Consider the following 14,161-nt stretch of genomic DNA (forward strand, 5'->3'; position numbering starts at 1 on the left):
GAAGGCTCCTGTTTTACCAACAATTGCCACTTCAGCCAACGACAACGCCATCGCCAAAGTCAGTCATACAAGGCTTAGGACCCCATTCTTTTGATTATAACATAAATGTTAAGTGTTTATAGTACGGAAAACATTTATAACAGAGGTCTTACCACATAGTCCAGTGACAAAAACTAATCGTAAAATAAATTACAAGTTTGTGAACAAAAAATGCAAAAGAAAAAGAAACTTTAAAAAACACATAATCTACAAAAAAAATTTTTAGGCTAGATCGGTCATAAAAAGAATTTCAAATTCAGATGAGTAATCTGAAAACGTTATCAACGAAACAGCTAAGCATTTGTGCACAAATGCATTGTTTTGGAAAACACTTGAAAACCAAACCTTTTGTTTTCAAGGCGTAAATTCAAAAGTGACTCAACTTACTGTAATAACAAATCTGATTTTTATATAGCACTTAGTCCATTGGCACTTCAAAGTACTTGTTATTTAATCAACAGGTATGCAGAACGCTTGAATCATTTGACTGACCCATCTATCGAACCACCTCGTATGGGATTCAAGTTGTGAGGGGTTACAAGGAGATGCAGAGTGAAACCAGCAGCCAACAACGCAAGAAACACAGGAGCAAACCCTTTCTCTTACGTATCAGGTTCGTTTGTTACAGTGCAGATCTCGATGTGACCTGCATGTTCCACATCTGGGGCTGCAATTGGTCATGGCTAGCGAGGGCGCTATCACACATAAATGCATATCACACCGTGCGATAAGGCACAGGTACACTGATTCCAAAGCGGCCCCCCCTCCCCCTTTACCACAAACCCAGACGTACCTATAATCCCAGACCCCAACATGCTTCAAACAAATTACTAGCTAGGTAGGACGCCCAAGCATCCCTTCCCCCTTTACCACAAACCCAGACGTACCTATAATCCCAGACCTCAGCATGCTACAAACAAATTACTAGCTAGGTAGGACACCCAAGCACCCCTACCCCTTTACCACAAACCCAGACGTACCTATAATCCAAGACCCCCAGCATGCTACCAACAAATTACTAGCTAGGTAGGACGCCCAAGCATCCCTTCCCCTTTACCACAAACCCAGACGTACCTATAATCCAAGACCCCAGCATGCCACAAACAAATTACTAGCTAGGTAGGACACCCAAGCATCCCTTCCCCTTTACCACAAACCCAGACGTACCTATAATCCAAGACCCCAGCATGCCACAAACAAATTACTAGCTAGGTAGGACGCCCAAGCATCCCTTCCCCCTTTACCACAAACCCAGACGTACCTATAATCCAAGACCCCAGCATGCCACAAACAAATTACTAGCTAGGTAGGACGCCCAAGCATCCCTTCCCCCTCTACCACAAACCCAGACGTACCTATAATCCCAGACCCCAGCATGCTTCAAACAAATTACTAGCTAGGTAGGACGCCCAAGCATCCCTCCCTTTACCACAAACCCAGACGTACCTATAATCCAAGACCCCCAGCATGCTACCAACAAATTACTAGCTAGGTAGGACGCCCAAGCATCCCTTCCCCTTTACCACAAACCCAGACATACCTATAATCCAAGACCCCAGCATGCCACAAACAAATTACTAGCTAGGTAGGACGCCCAAGCATCCCTTCCCCCTCTACCACAAACCCAGACGTACCTATAATCCCAGACCCCAGCATGCTTCAAACAAATTACTAGCTAGGTAGGATGCCCAAGCATCCCTACCCCTTTACCACAAACCCAGACGTACCTATAATCCCAGACCCCAGCATGCCACAAACAAATTACTAGCTAGGTAGGATGCCCAAGCATCCCTACCCCTTTACCACAAACACAGACGTACCTATAATCCCAGACCCCAGCATGCTACAAACAAATTACTAGCTAGGTAGGACGCCCAAGCATCCCTTCCCCCTCTACCACAAACCCAGACGTACCTATAATCCCAGACCCCAGCATGCTTCAAACAAATTACTAGCTAGGTAGGACGCCCAAGCATCCCTTCCCCCTCTACCACAAACCCAGACGTACCTATAATCCCAGACCCCAGCATGCTTCAAACAAATTACTAGCTAGGTAGGATGCCCAAGCATCCCTACCCCTTTACCACAAACACAGACGTACCTATAATCCCAGACCCCAGCATGCCACAAACAAATTACTAGCTAGGTAGGACGCCCAAGCATCCCTTCCCCCTCTACCACAAACCCAGACATACCTATAATCCCAGACCCCAGCATGCTACAAACAAATTACTAGCTAGGTAGGATGCCCAAGCATCCCTTCCCCCTCTACCACAAACCCAGACGTACCTATAATCCCAGACCCCAGCATGCCACAAACAAATTACTAGCTAGGTAGGACACCCAAACACCCCTACCCCTTTACCACAAACCCAGACGTACCTATAATCCCAGACCCCAGCATGCTACAAACAAACAACTAGCTAGGTAGGATGCCCAAGCATCCCTTCCCCCTTTACCACAAACCCAGACGTACCTATAATCCCAGACCTCAGCATGCTACAAACAAATGACTAGCTAGGTAGGATGCCCAAGCATCCCTACCCCTTTACCACAAACACAGACGTACCTATAATCCCAGACCCCAGCATGCCACAAACAAATTACTAGCTAGGTAGGACGCCCAAGCATCCCTTCCCCCTTTACCACAAACCCAGACGTACCTATAATCCCAGACCCCAGCATGCTTCAAACAAATTACTAGCTAGGTAGGACGCCCAAGCATCCCTTCCCCCTTTACCACAAACCCAGACGTACCTATAATCCCAGACCCCAGCATGCTACAAACAAACAACTAGCTAGGTAGGATGCCCAAGCATCCCTTCCCCCTTTACCACAAACCCAGACGTACCTATAATCCCAGACCCCAGCATGCTTCAAACAAATTACTAGCTAGGTAGGACGCCCAAGCATCCCTTCCCCCTTTACCACAAACCCAGACGTACCTATAATCCCAGACCCCAGCATGCTACAAACAAACAACTAGCTAGGTAGGATGCCCAAGCATCCCTTCCCCCTCTACCACAAACCCAGACGTACCTATAATCCCAGACCCCAGCATGCTTCAAACAAATTACTAGCTAGGTAGGATGCCCAAGCATCCCTTCCCCCTTTACCACAAACCCAGACGTACCTATAATCCAAGACCCCAGCATGCTATCAACAAACTACTAGCTAGGTAGGATGCCCAAGAATCCCTACCCCTTTACCACAAACCCAGACGTACCTATAATTCCGGATCCAAGAATGCTATTAGCGATATTGAAGCTAGCTCCGGGGATGCCACTGCGATCTTGATCTTTGGAATCATCAAGGGCTGCCTCTGCCCCTTTCTCAACCAGCTGTGCTGTGTCATGAGTCGCCATCGGCATCATCTGAAAATCATCAAATAAAAACAAAACCTCAATGAATGTAGACAAATCCTGATACTTCACGTAGCCAACAGAGGGGATAGCCCCTATGCCCCCAGGGGCCAATTTCATAGCGCTGCTAAGCACAAAAATTTGCTCAGCATGAAATTTTTGCCTCGATAAAAACAAAATTACCAACCAAATTTCCACATGTTTTGAGGATTTAAACAAACAACAGTTGAATACAAGTAACAAGCAATATATGCAAAAAATGGAAATATGGTTGGTAACCCTGTTTTTATCAAGGAAGATATTTCATGCTAATTTCATGAAATTGGACCCTGGTCTTGCCTTGGTGCCCTTGAAATGCTCAAGTAGAAATTTACAATTTCCTTATGCCTTGGTGCCCTTGCCCTTTCAAAAACGAAGCAAACAGGGATGTGTAGTCAGCCTAATAGATTGGGTGAAATACTCTAAAAAGTAACAACCACAAACAACTTAATGTATCTGGTAATGGTAAGAAGCACTGCAGCAGTTGATAGTATAAACTTTTTACGAATAACAATTTTACAAAGATTTTAAAAGACACACCAAAAAGAACTCCAAAGGAAACAAAATAGGTTTTTCATAAAAAAAACTAAAAATGCAAATTATTCATTTCAACTTGAAATATGCCCCTTTATATGCTAACCCTAGGGTTGGCTCACTAACAACTAACAATGTAACTCTACTCTCAAGCACGGGTAGCTTTTCCAAGAAAATAGCTGTTCCCGGGATATGGCTATTCCCAGGAATTGGCAATTCTCCAGGAGTTTGCCAGGGTTAAAGACAGTGGACACTATTGGCATGATTGGTAATTGTCAAAGACCAGTCTTCTCACTTGGTGTATCTCAACATATGCATAAAATAACAACCCTGTGAAAATTTGAGCTCAATTAGTCATCGAACTTGCGAGATAAAAATGAAAGAAAAAACACCCTTGTTGTCACATGAAGTTGTGTGCGTTTAGATGCTTGATTTCGAGACCTCAAATTCTAAATCTGAGGTCTCAAAATCAAATTCATGGAAAATTACTTCTTTCTCGAAAACTACATTACTTCAGAGGGAGCCGTTTCTCACAATGTTTTATACCATCAACCTCTCCCTATTACTCATTACCAAGTAAAGTTTGATGTTAATAATTATTTTGAGTAATTACCAATAGTGTCCACTGCCTTTAATAACTCAGGTGTGAAAGGGGTTCAGTCAATGCCTGAGTGCCCCTTGAAACATTCCAGTGGGAATTGCACCCTTTCCCACAGAAACAAATTTCTTCCCCTTATGAGAAACCATGAATCTGGCAGTGTGCTCCACTTAAAAACTGTCATTATTTAGCTTAGAAACCATCACTTACATGAACTCTATGAAATAATAGGTTAAATTTATTACGGAATTGCCTTTGTAATTTCCTTTGTAATTTTAACCCACACGGTAACACCTGTCAGGTATAAAAACGGTTATAATGTATTTATAAATTATACATTACAGCTAAGAAAACAAGCAGTAAACACGAACTCTATTTAATAATAGGTTAAATTTCTGATGGAATTTTCTTTTTAATTTTAACCCACACTGTAACAAACTAACACCTGCTAGGTATAAAAAGGACTCTAATGTATTTATACATAAATACCATTAAAGCTTAGAAAACAATCAGTAACATGAACTCTATGAAATAATAGGTTAAATTTCGGACAGAATTTTCTTGGTAATTTTATCCCACACTGTAACAAACTAACACCTGCTAGGTATAAAAAGGACTCTAATGTATTTATACATAAATACCATTAAAGCGTAGAAAACAATCAGTAACATGAACTCTATGAAATAATAGGTTAAATTTCGGACAGAATTTTCTTGGTAATTTTATCCCACACTGTAACAAACTAACACCTGCTAGGTATAATAAGGGCTCTAATGTGTTTATACATATTACAGACAAAAAAACAATCAATTCAATTGTTTTATTGTCACACATTACATACAGTGAAATTCACTCCAGCTTGCGAGTCTAAAAATATTAAAAAATTACAAAAAATACAGAAAATCAGTAACATGAACTCTATGAAATAATAGGTTAAATATCTGACAGAATTTTCTTTGTAATTTCCTTTGTAATTCTAACCCACACTGTAACACCTGCCAGGTATAAAAGGGCTATAATGTGTTTACAAATACATAAATACATTACAGCCTAGAAAACAATCAATTCAATTGTTTTATTGTCACACATAAAGTGAAATTCACTCCAGTCTAAAAATATTAAAAATTACAAAAAATTACAGAAAATCAGTAACATGAACTCTTTGAAATAATAGGTTAAATTTCTGACAGAATTTTCTTTGTAACACCTTCCAGCAGATGCTCTAAACCTCACCATCCTTTTTCAATTTTAATGGATCACCCTATGAATAACTAGCCATTGTACAACGGCGAGAGTTATTAAAATCTTGTGGACAGCATCTGACCGCAAACCCGTCACACAATATCAGCCCATATGGTGTATACATGTCTAATACACCACCAATCAATATGATAATTTGATTTTCATTCCGCAGCGGATCAAGCAGCATGGACTGATGAAGGTGGGGAGGCTGGGGGACAACGCTGGCATGCAAGGACCGTCTTCACTCCCTGTTCAGGAGAATTTCCTCCCACGTAGCTTTACGATAATAAGAAATAGACACACAGAATATCAGACGGTGGATGATGCTACATTATGCACCGGTAACTAGAAACATATGAAGATGTTCACCAGCGTGTTGACTGAAACGACAAATCACCAGGCCTGATACCTCATGGAGACAACAAAGGCAATTGCCCACATGTCATTGCCTTGGTGCCCCTTTCCCATACTTTAAAGACACTGGACACTATTGGTAATTGTCAAAGACCAGTCTTTACACTTGCTGTATCGCAACATATGCATAAAATAACAAACCTGTGAAAATTTGAGCTCAATCGGTCGTCGAAGTTGCGAGATAATATTGAGAGAAAAAAACACCCTTGTCACACGAAGTTGTGTGCGTTCAGATGCTTGATTTCGAGACCTCAAGTTCTAAATCTGCGGTCTCGAAATGGAAAATTACTTCTTTCTCGAAAACTACTCCACTTCAGAGGGAGTCATTCTCACAATGTATCAACCTCTCCCCATTACTTGTTACCAAGTAAGGTTTTATGCTAATAAATATTTTGAGTAATTACCAATAGTGTCCATTGCCTTTAAATGTGCCCTGTAATTTTGCCTGTAAGCATTGTGTTGACAAAACCCAATCTATGGCCCTACTTAAAAGCAGCTTTCGATTCATGCGCTAGACGCCTACGCTAAAAAATTTAGAAAGCTTTTGCGTAGAATCCTGATGCCATTTTGATACACAGAATACTTCAATGTGGACGCAGGTATCGTAATATCTTAATTTAATCGACTGAGTCCATTTGCATACATACATGTATTTTGACTCTTGACATTTACACAAGTGCGAGACATTCGATACAGAAAATCATTTTTGTCAGGATATCGACATATTTTGGCATTAAATGATCATTTCACAAATTTTGCAAAAAAGTTCACAAAGGCATGATGTTGAGCTACATGTACGGTAGGCCTATATGAACATATTAAAACCTTTTTCACTTTTGTATTTCTTATCCCTGTGGAGGCCGATGACATACTTTCAGAATGTGTCCCTACATGTATATCACGGGGTTTCGCTAGCCGATACACAAACAAATTATGATAAATAAATCTTGATAGGCCTAACTATTTTTTTTTCACAAAAAAAACATCAAGAGAAAAACCATGCTCCAGATTGCATAGTACATTATAGGACAAGATAAACGATAAACACCAAGTAGAAAACATTCTAAAAAGTTGTGACCAGGGCCCAATTTCATAGCGCTGCTAAGCACACAAATTTGCTTAGCATGAAATTTCTTCCTTGATAAAAACAGGGTTACCATTTACCAACCATATTTCCATTTTTTTCACATTGCGTGTTACTTGTATTCAACTGTTGTTTGTTTATCCTCAAAACCACGTGGAAATTTGGATGGTAATTCTGTTTTTATCGAAGCCAAAATTTCATGCTAAGCAAATTTTTGTGCTTAGCAGCGCTATGATATTGGCCCCTTGTTCCCATTCAGCTTGCTTCAGCCAAACGTCAACAAATTTGGGTTTAGAACGCCCCAGGGTTTAGACAAATCCTAGGTAGAACCCTGGGAGTAACCATTTAATTGCTTGATTTGTCAGTCCAGCCTGCTCACTACATCAGCATTAGGCCAAATAAAATAAAAAACCATTTGATCGTCCCCTCCCTCATCCTTTTTTAAGGTTGCACCTTTCTTTAAAAAAAAAAAATTCTACTTTTTTTTTTCAAAAAGAGTGGTTACCTTAAACTGAAGAATTGGTGGCCAGTTTTAATTGAAATGCTTGGATGCAATCTTTGAAAGAAATAAAAAATAAAAAAGCCCTCATCCTCTTCTTTTTAAAAAACTCGGACGATCAACTGTTTTTCTTTTTTTCTTACTTGGCCTTATGTCCATGTCATGTATTCTGTGAAGTGGAGCGTGACCCAAAGGTATTCTAGAATTTTTAACAAAGGTATTTGAGCCATTCTTTTCTTTGTACTATTGATTGGAAAAAGCAACAACCACCTTGCAATGTGCCGCACATTCATCCAAACACAGGCAGCAATGCTTACGTTCTGACATAATAAACATTTACAATGGAGGAAGGAACGATGCCCAGTGTGCTGTAAACCACTTGCAGCCACTCTAATTAGATGCGCAGAGAGATGGCCGAAAGCCTACGGGGGCGACAGGCTGTGGGAATTAGTTGCAACTGAATCCACTTATATATTACACTTAAAACCCATTGAGGGGATTTGTGTAGTCTTACCGTAGAGGATTTAAGTATGGGCAGTACGGTTTATTATTTTCAAGCATTGTCCTTGTTCATTTTGTTTGCGGTTTTACTCTCCGAGATATTTACAATTCAATCTTTAAAAGTTCTTATTTTGAGAAAAAGGCTACCTTTGTTATTTCGAGCGATTCTTACAGTAACCTTTGGACTACCTGGTTAAGAGCCCACTGTAGAGCTGTTGATATTGTAAACATTGCTAGAAAAGACAACCTTTGATGTATGTAGTTTCAGAGAAAAGGGGTTATTTTTCACACATCGTTTCTCAGACATACGACATGTATGAAAACACACAGTTCCATGCAACAAGGGTGTTTTTTTCTGTCAGTATTTGTTTGCAACTTCGCTGACCAGTTGAGCTCAAATTTTCACAGGTTTGTGATTTTATGCAACGAAAAATTGGCAAACATTTTAAGTTCCCACAGATTTGTTTACACATGTTTATTTTGTTTTTATATTGCGATGCGAGGGCGTGATTTATCCTACACCAACTCGGGACTTGGTCGCAGCCCTCCACTCTTTTAATGTACTTTGTAAGTAATTTATTTGAACAAAGAAATTGACAAAATAGGGACACTGCCAACATAAGGCTAGATAGCTCAGTTGGTAGAGTGTCAGCATGTTAATATGGAGGCCATTGGTTTGAATATCACTCTAGTCAATAAATTCTTGGTTAAACCCCAAAATCATTTGAAATATTTCTGTTTTGGGGTTGAACGGGAAATTGACTAGAGTGGGATTCGAACCATATCGTTGGTTCGAGTCCCACTCTAGTCGATTCTTTGTTCAACCCCAAAACTCATTTCAAAATTTACCCAGTCAGTTTCCCTTGTGGTTTATATTGATATCTGAAACAAAAAGTCACATCCCTTTAAGGTGATCCCCTGGCTGCCGCTTCCCAGGTTGTATCGTAATTTGGGTGTGATCCCTAGCTACACGGCAGTTAACGGTTGTTTGGCTTCTGACTGGCACCCCCGAACAAAGTTATTAACAAAATAGGGACACCGCCAATATAGCTCAGTTGGTAGAGCGCCGGCACGTTAATCCGGAGATCGTTGGTTCGAATCCCACTCTAGTCAATTCTTTGTTCAACCCCCAAAACTAATTTATTTGTAATAAACCTTTTGTGACAGTACTCAAAGAATATACATTAAATGAAATTTTTCAAAATGAACAAAATAATAAACAATCAATATTCTGACAAGATTAAATTCTTATGGGGTTTTAAAACAAAGAGAAATTGACAATAGAGCAGGATTTGAACCATGGACCTCTGAATTAAACGTGCCAGTGCTCTACCAACTGAGCTATGTAGTGCATTGTTGGGTTTCCCTATTTTGTGGTGCCAGTCAGAAGCCATACAACCGTTGCAGGGTTCACACCCATGCCTCCTGGCTGGCACACCAGTCTATAATATGTAATTGTGACAGCAAACCAATAATAATACACATCATTTATGAAATGAGAAGAACAGTGTGGGAACCATTGGGCGCTCCTCATTGTTCCATTGTTGGGCTGCATGAAACTACAGAAACATCCCTTACCCAATATCAATAGACTTACTGAACTATTATATTTGGCGTGTCGTTTTATTATTTTTGGTTTGTCTGGCTGGCTGCTGGTGTGTGAAAACCACTAACAGGCTGATCAAAAGATTTATCAGTCTGTTTTGGGGTAAACTTCTTTTCATGTCTTCAGTTAATTGAGCATGTCCGTTCAACCGTGTTCATTTTCCAATGGATTTAACAATGGATAAGCGACCACCTCTGAAAAGTATGCTTCAGAAACACTTTACTGAAGCATCCTGAAGTAAAGGGAAAATTCAACTGTGTTTTTAGCCTTTTAGACCTTGCATGGTGCACAAAATAACTTTCAAGAAGAAGCCTCAACTCTGAGTGAAGCTTATTTTTTTCTCAATGTTTCATCACCCAGATTGCTTGACTCGGTTAACTGAGCATGTTTATTCAACTGTGTTAATTTTCCAATGGGATTATAACAATGGATGAGCGGCCTTCTTTTTATCCAAAGATTTTAGTGCAGAAAGAAAGTTCCTGCCTACCCACAACGCATTGCGGTTCTGCATCCCGATAAACCTTATTCACAACATCACAAAAATATTGGCACTTGCGATTGATTTAAGGACATTGCATGCATCTTTGCATACATGCGCATAATAATATAACGACAACACACAATGTCTGCTCACTTTTATAGTTTCATGACATCCCACATGTCTGTGTGCATACAAAATGCTCAGATAATTTTCAGCAGTATGCAATGTCTGTTCAGGGCACCATAGATCATTGTTTGTTTTTTTGTTTTTTTTAATGATCCATATCTCACTTTCTCACTCACCTTAAAAAAAAAAAGGAGTATCATTTGAATTAAATAGGCCTACTACTAGGCCCTACTACTACTATTAGTACTACCTAGGCCTAGACACTAACTAATTTAATAAACGAATTTCATAAATAACGAATGAAAAAGTGGTGGCAGGATACAACATTTTCCCTTACTAACTTAGCAAGTGAAAAGTGAGGAAAACCTGTTAAAAATTGCAAACATAATAATAATATTAATTATTTAAAAACAAACAAATTTAGTTATTGAATATTTCAATGACCATGATGATGTTCATGCTACATATCTGATGACATTGACAAGTTACTTCAAGTAGAAAGTCAAGAAACTAGTCGACACCTGGCCCCCAGGTAAATACAAATAAACGAAGAACGCAACAATACAATACAAAGCTTGTATTTTGCAGAGAGGTTTATTGTGTTTCTTTTTTCTTTCCATCTTTTGTTTTTTTAATTTACCTCATTGCTGGCTATGTGCGTCTTCTCGGTTGGGCTTTCCGCCATGATGATTGATGATGAATCGACGAGACGACCTCTTCACGTCAAAAGGACAACTTCCCGACTACAAAATCCTTAAATTTGTCTCTTGCGTCTATCTCCTGCCAATTCCAACAAGATGGTATGAAATGCAGCACAAACCCAACTCAAAGAGACATCCACAGGGAGATGAAAGCAGTCAGCAGCAGAGCAGGCAGGAGATGGTGGTGTCACTCGACCGTGAAGAGGCGCAGGATCACGGCGCTCGGAGGAGGTCGAGGAGGCAGAACTGGCAACCCGTTTAGCGAGTCAGAGTCTTGTACACTGCGGTCGTCGATGTTGTATTTACCTTTGCTCTCGGTTCGGTAAAGCCTGGATGCAATGTATCTGAAGATGACGAGGGAAATAAATTATGACAAATTAGAGACCTAGACCAAGTGAGCCCAATACTCAAGATTCGGATAAACACTTGTTTGTCAAACACATTTAAGATGAGAATCGCTGCTGATTAAAAATTCACCGGGCGGTCGGTACTTGACTGTTTCCGTATCGTACGCGCACGATACACGGACGTTTCGCGACAGTCGCCAAGAGAGGGCTCACTTTCAATCTTGCGATAAGGTGTATAAGGCCGTGTCCGAAACGGCGACTTCGGCTACAGCTACGGCTAGATCGCGCGCGTCTGCCTATTCTTCAACACTGGTAGACGCGCTGATCTAGACGTAGCTGTAGCCGAAGTCGTCGTTTCGGACACGGCCTTAGTGGCGCACCCACTTACAACAGGTACACACAATGGGCCGGATAAATAAAAACTAGCAATTACTTATCAAGTTAAAGGTTCAGCATTAGCAAGAAGACTGAAAAGTAAAAGATCAGGCATGAACATTTTGCTCACTGGATTACCTTTCACTTATAGACATATAAATAAAACCGACATTTTACTAACATACTGTAGCAATTACTTGTATTTTTACAAGCTACTGCATGAGGAGCTTGAGATTTTACTTGAACAACAGTGTTGCATATATGGCTCGGTATCGGGTCAGTATTAAAGGGTTATTTTTCCCTTGGTCTAATGATCCAACGATAAATGTTACTTATAAATTTGTTGTGTACTTTAATTGCTCTAAAAGAACCAATCTCTCGAGCGCTGGCTTGGAGATGCTGGCTGTTTCCTCATCATAGCCACTGCCGCCATCAAAAACTTGAGTAAGTGGAAACTGCCCCGCCTGCATTTCAGTTAATCGCTATTGATCAGCGAGTCCATGCCTCTATTGTTATACTCCTGAATACCCCGCTATTGTGCTTTTCTCTGACCATTTACTAATCCGTTCAAGTAAATGGTGTTTTTCCAGTAAAAGGTTATTTATAGAGATTTTAGCAAATTCTCATGCCTGATCTTAAACTTGTCGACATTTTGGTAATGCTGGCCTTTACACGGCCCAGTATCTTGTGAAACTATCAGGTAATAGTAAAATGTCGGTTTTATTTACATCTCAATAAGAAGAGTTCCTCAAGCATTGATTTTACCTACTAGTTCGACCAATTACTAGCAGTATTAAGGCTTACTTTTATTTATAAGGATTTAAGTAAAAGACTAGTAAAAGCAAATGCTAGTTTTTATTTATCTGGCCCAATGTCTATCAACTTACTTTTTTTTTACTTTCCGTATTCTGGCATGCCACTATTTTCACTCAAATTTACAAAGAGAGAGAAATAAAATTATCTCTTTCAGGTAAATTAGATACTATTTAATTGTAATATCAAAGGAAAAGGTGGTGGCAGGATTTGGAAACTTTTCTATCAAAACTATATCCGAAGGGGGCTCTGTGCTTCAACTTTTGTAAAGATTTTCTTATGAACACCTTGGAGGGGGGTTCTGTGAAATAAGCCAACATTCCAAACGGCTGACCTGCCGAAAATACAAATAAAAAATCTTAAATGTATTTTGTATGAAAAGATTTAATTTGTGTTCAATAGGCTGAGGCATTTTATTTATTTGTTCACTGAGTTTTTAGTTTTTATTAATAATTAGCATTTAGCATTGGTTACTCTTATTGGTTCCTGGCAGCTTATTTAGCGTGTTTACCATAAAGTTTTTTTTAAATATAACTTTGTGATCATCGGTTGGCTTTGTTTAATTATTTTTTTATTGAAAAACGCACACACAAACAAAATGCAAAGAATAATTTTATTTTCAAAATAATTTCAATTAAAATAAAATACAATCGAATTACTTCATCAAACAAAAATAATTGAATTTCACACTCAAAACGCAAGCTTTTTATAACACAGTTAAATCGACGTGTGTCTTAATATAACTATTAGCATAAAACCTTACTTGGAAGGAGTAATATTGGGAGCTTTTGATAGTATAAAACACTGTGAGAAACGGCTCCCTCTGAAGTAACGAATAGTTTTCGAGAAAGAAGTCATTTTCCACGAATTTGATTTTGAGACATCAAAATTAGATTTTGGGACTCAAAGCACACAACTTCATGTGACAAGAGTGTTTTTTCTCCATTATTATCTCGCAACTTCGAGGACCAATTGAGTTAAAATTTTCACAGGTTTGTTGTGGATATGTTAAGATGATGACTGGTCTCTGACAACATTACCACAGATAATAATTTATGAACAAAATAAGAATCACAGTTGCATAGACCATGGGGTAGAGTGAGAACTCCCTCCTCGTCAGCTGTCCAGATTTTTAATGAACTATGATTCTTGGCAATTCATTATTACGGGAATTGGAAGTTGGCATGAACCGACATGAATTCTTCTTTGGAAAAGCAATCATATATTATGTTCAGCTTGTATGGAGTAGTATTATTTTGTTGTTGTATATATTGTATTGTATTTTTTGTTTTGTTTAATATGTAAAGCCGAAATAAATGTCCCATCAGGGAACTTAATAACAATAATAATTACACAGCATTTATAAAGGCGCACTAAATCTGGTATAAAACCATTCAAAG

The 14,161-nt window shown here is 39.2% G+C and overlaps 1 protein-coding gene across 2 annotated transcripts in view; it reads right to left on the reverse strand.

The window, feature by feature from the left end:
* The window catches only part of LOC139949300 (putative sodium-coupled neutral amino acid transporter 11), a 34,917-nt gene extending 23,199 nt beyond the window's left edge, over positions 1-11,718 (reverse strand). The window contains exons 1-3 of one of the 2 annotated variants that reach the window (XM_071947716.1): positions 11,166-11,718; positions 3,266-3,413; positions 153-173 (exon numbers count right to left, since the gene is read on the reverse strand). In XM_071947716.1, the coding sequence (XP_071803817.1) occupies positions 153-173; positions 3,266-3,413; positions 11,166-11,210 (214 nt within the window). In that variant the 5' untranslated portion in view covers positions 11,211-11,718. The remainder of the gene's footprint in view (positions 1-152; positions 174-3,265; positions 3,414-11,165) is intronic. The other variant, XM_071947717.1, reaches the window with a different exon arrangement.
* Positions 11,719-14,161: the final 2,443 nt, after the last annotated feature.

The sequence above is a fragment of the Asterias amurensis genome, chromosome 16, assembly GCF_032118995.1.
Source record: "Asterias amurensis chromosome 16, ASM3211899v1".
NCBI lineage: Eukaryota > Metazoa > Echinodermata > Asteroidea > Forcipulatida > Asteriidae > Asterias > Asterias amurensis.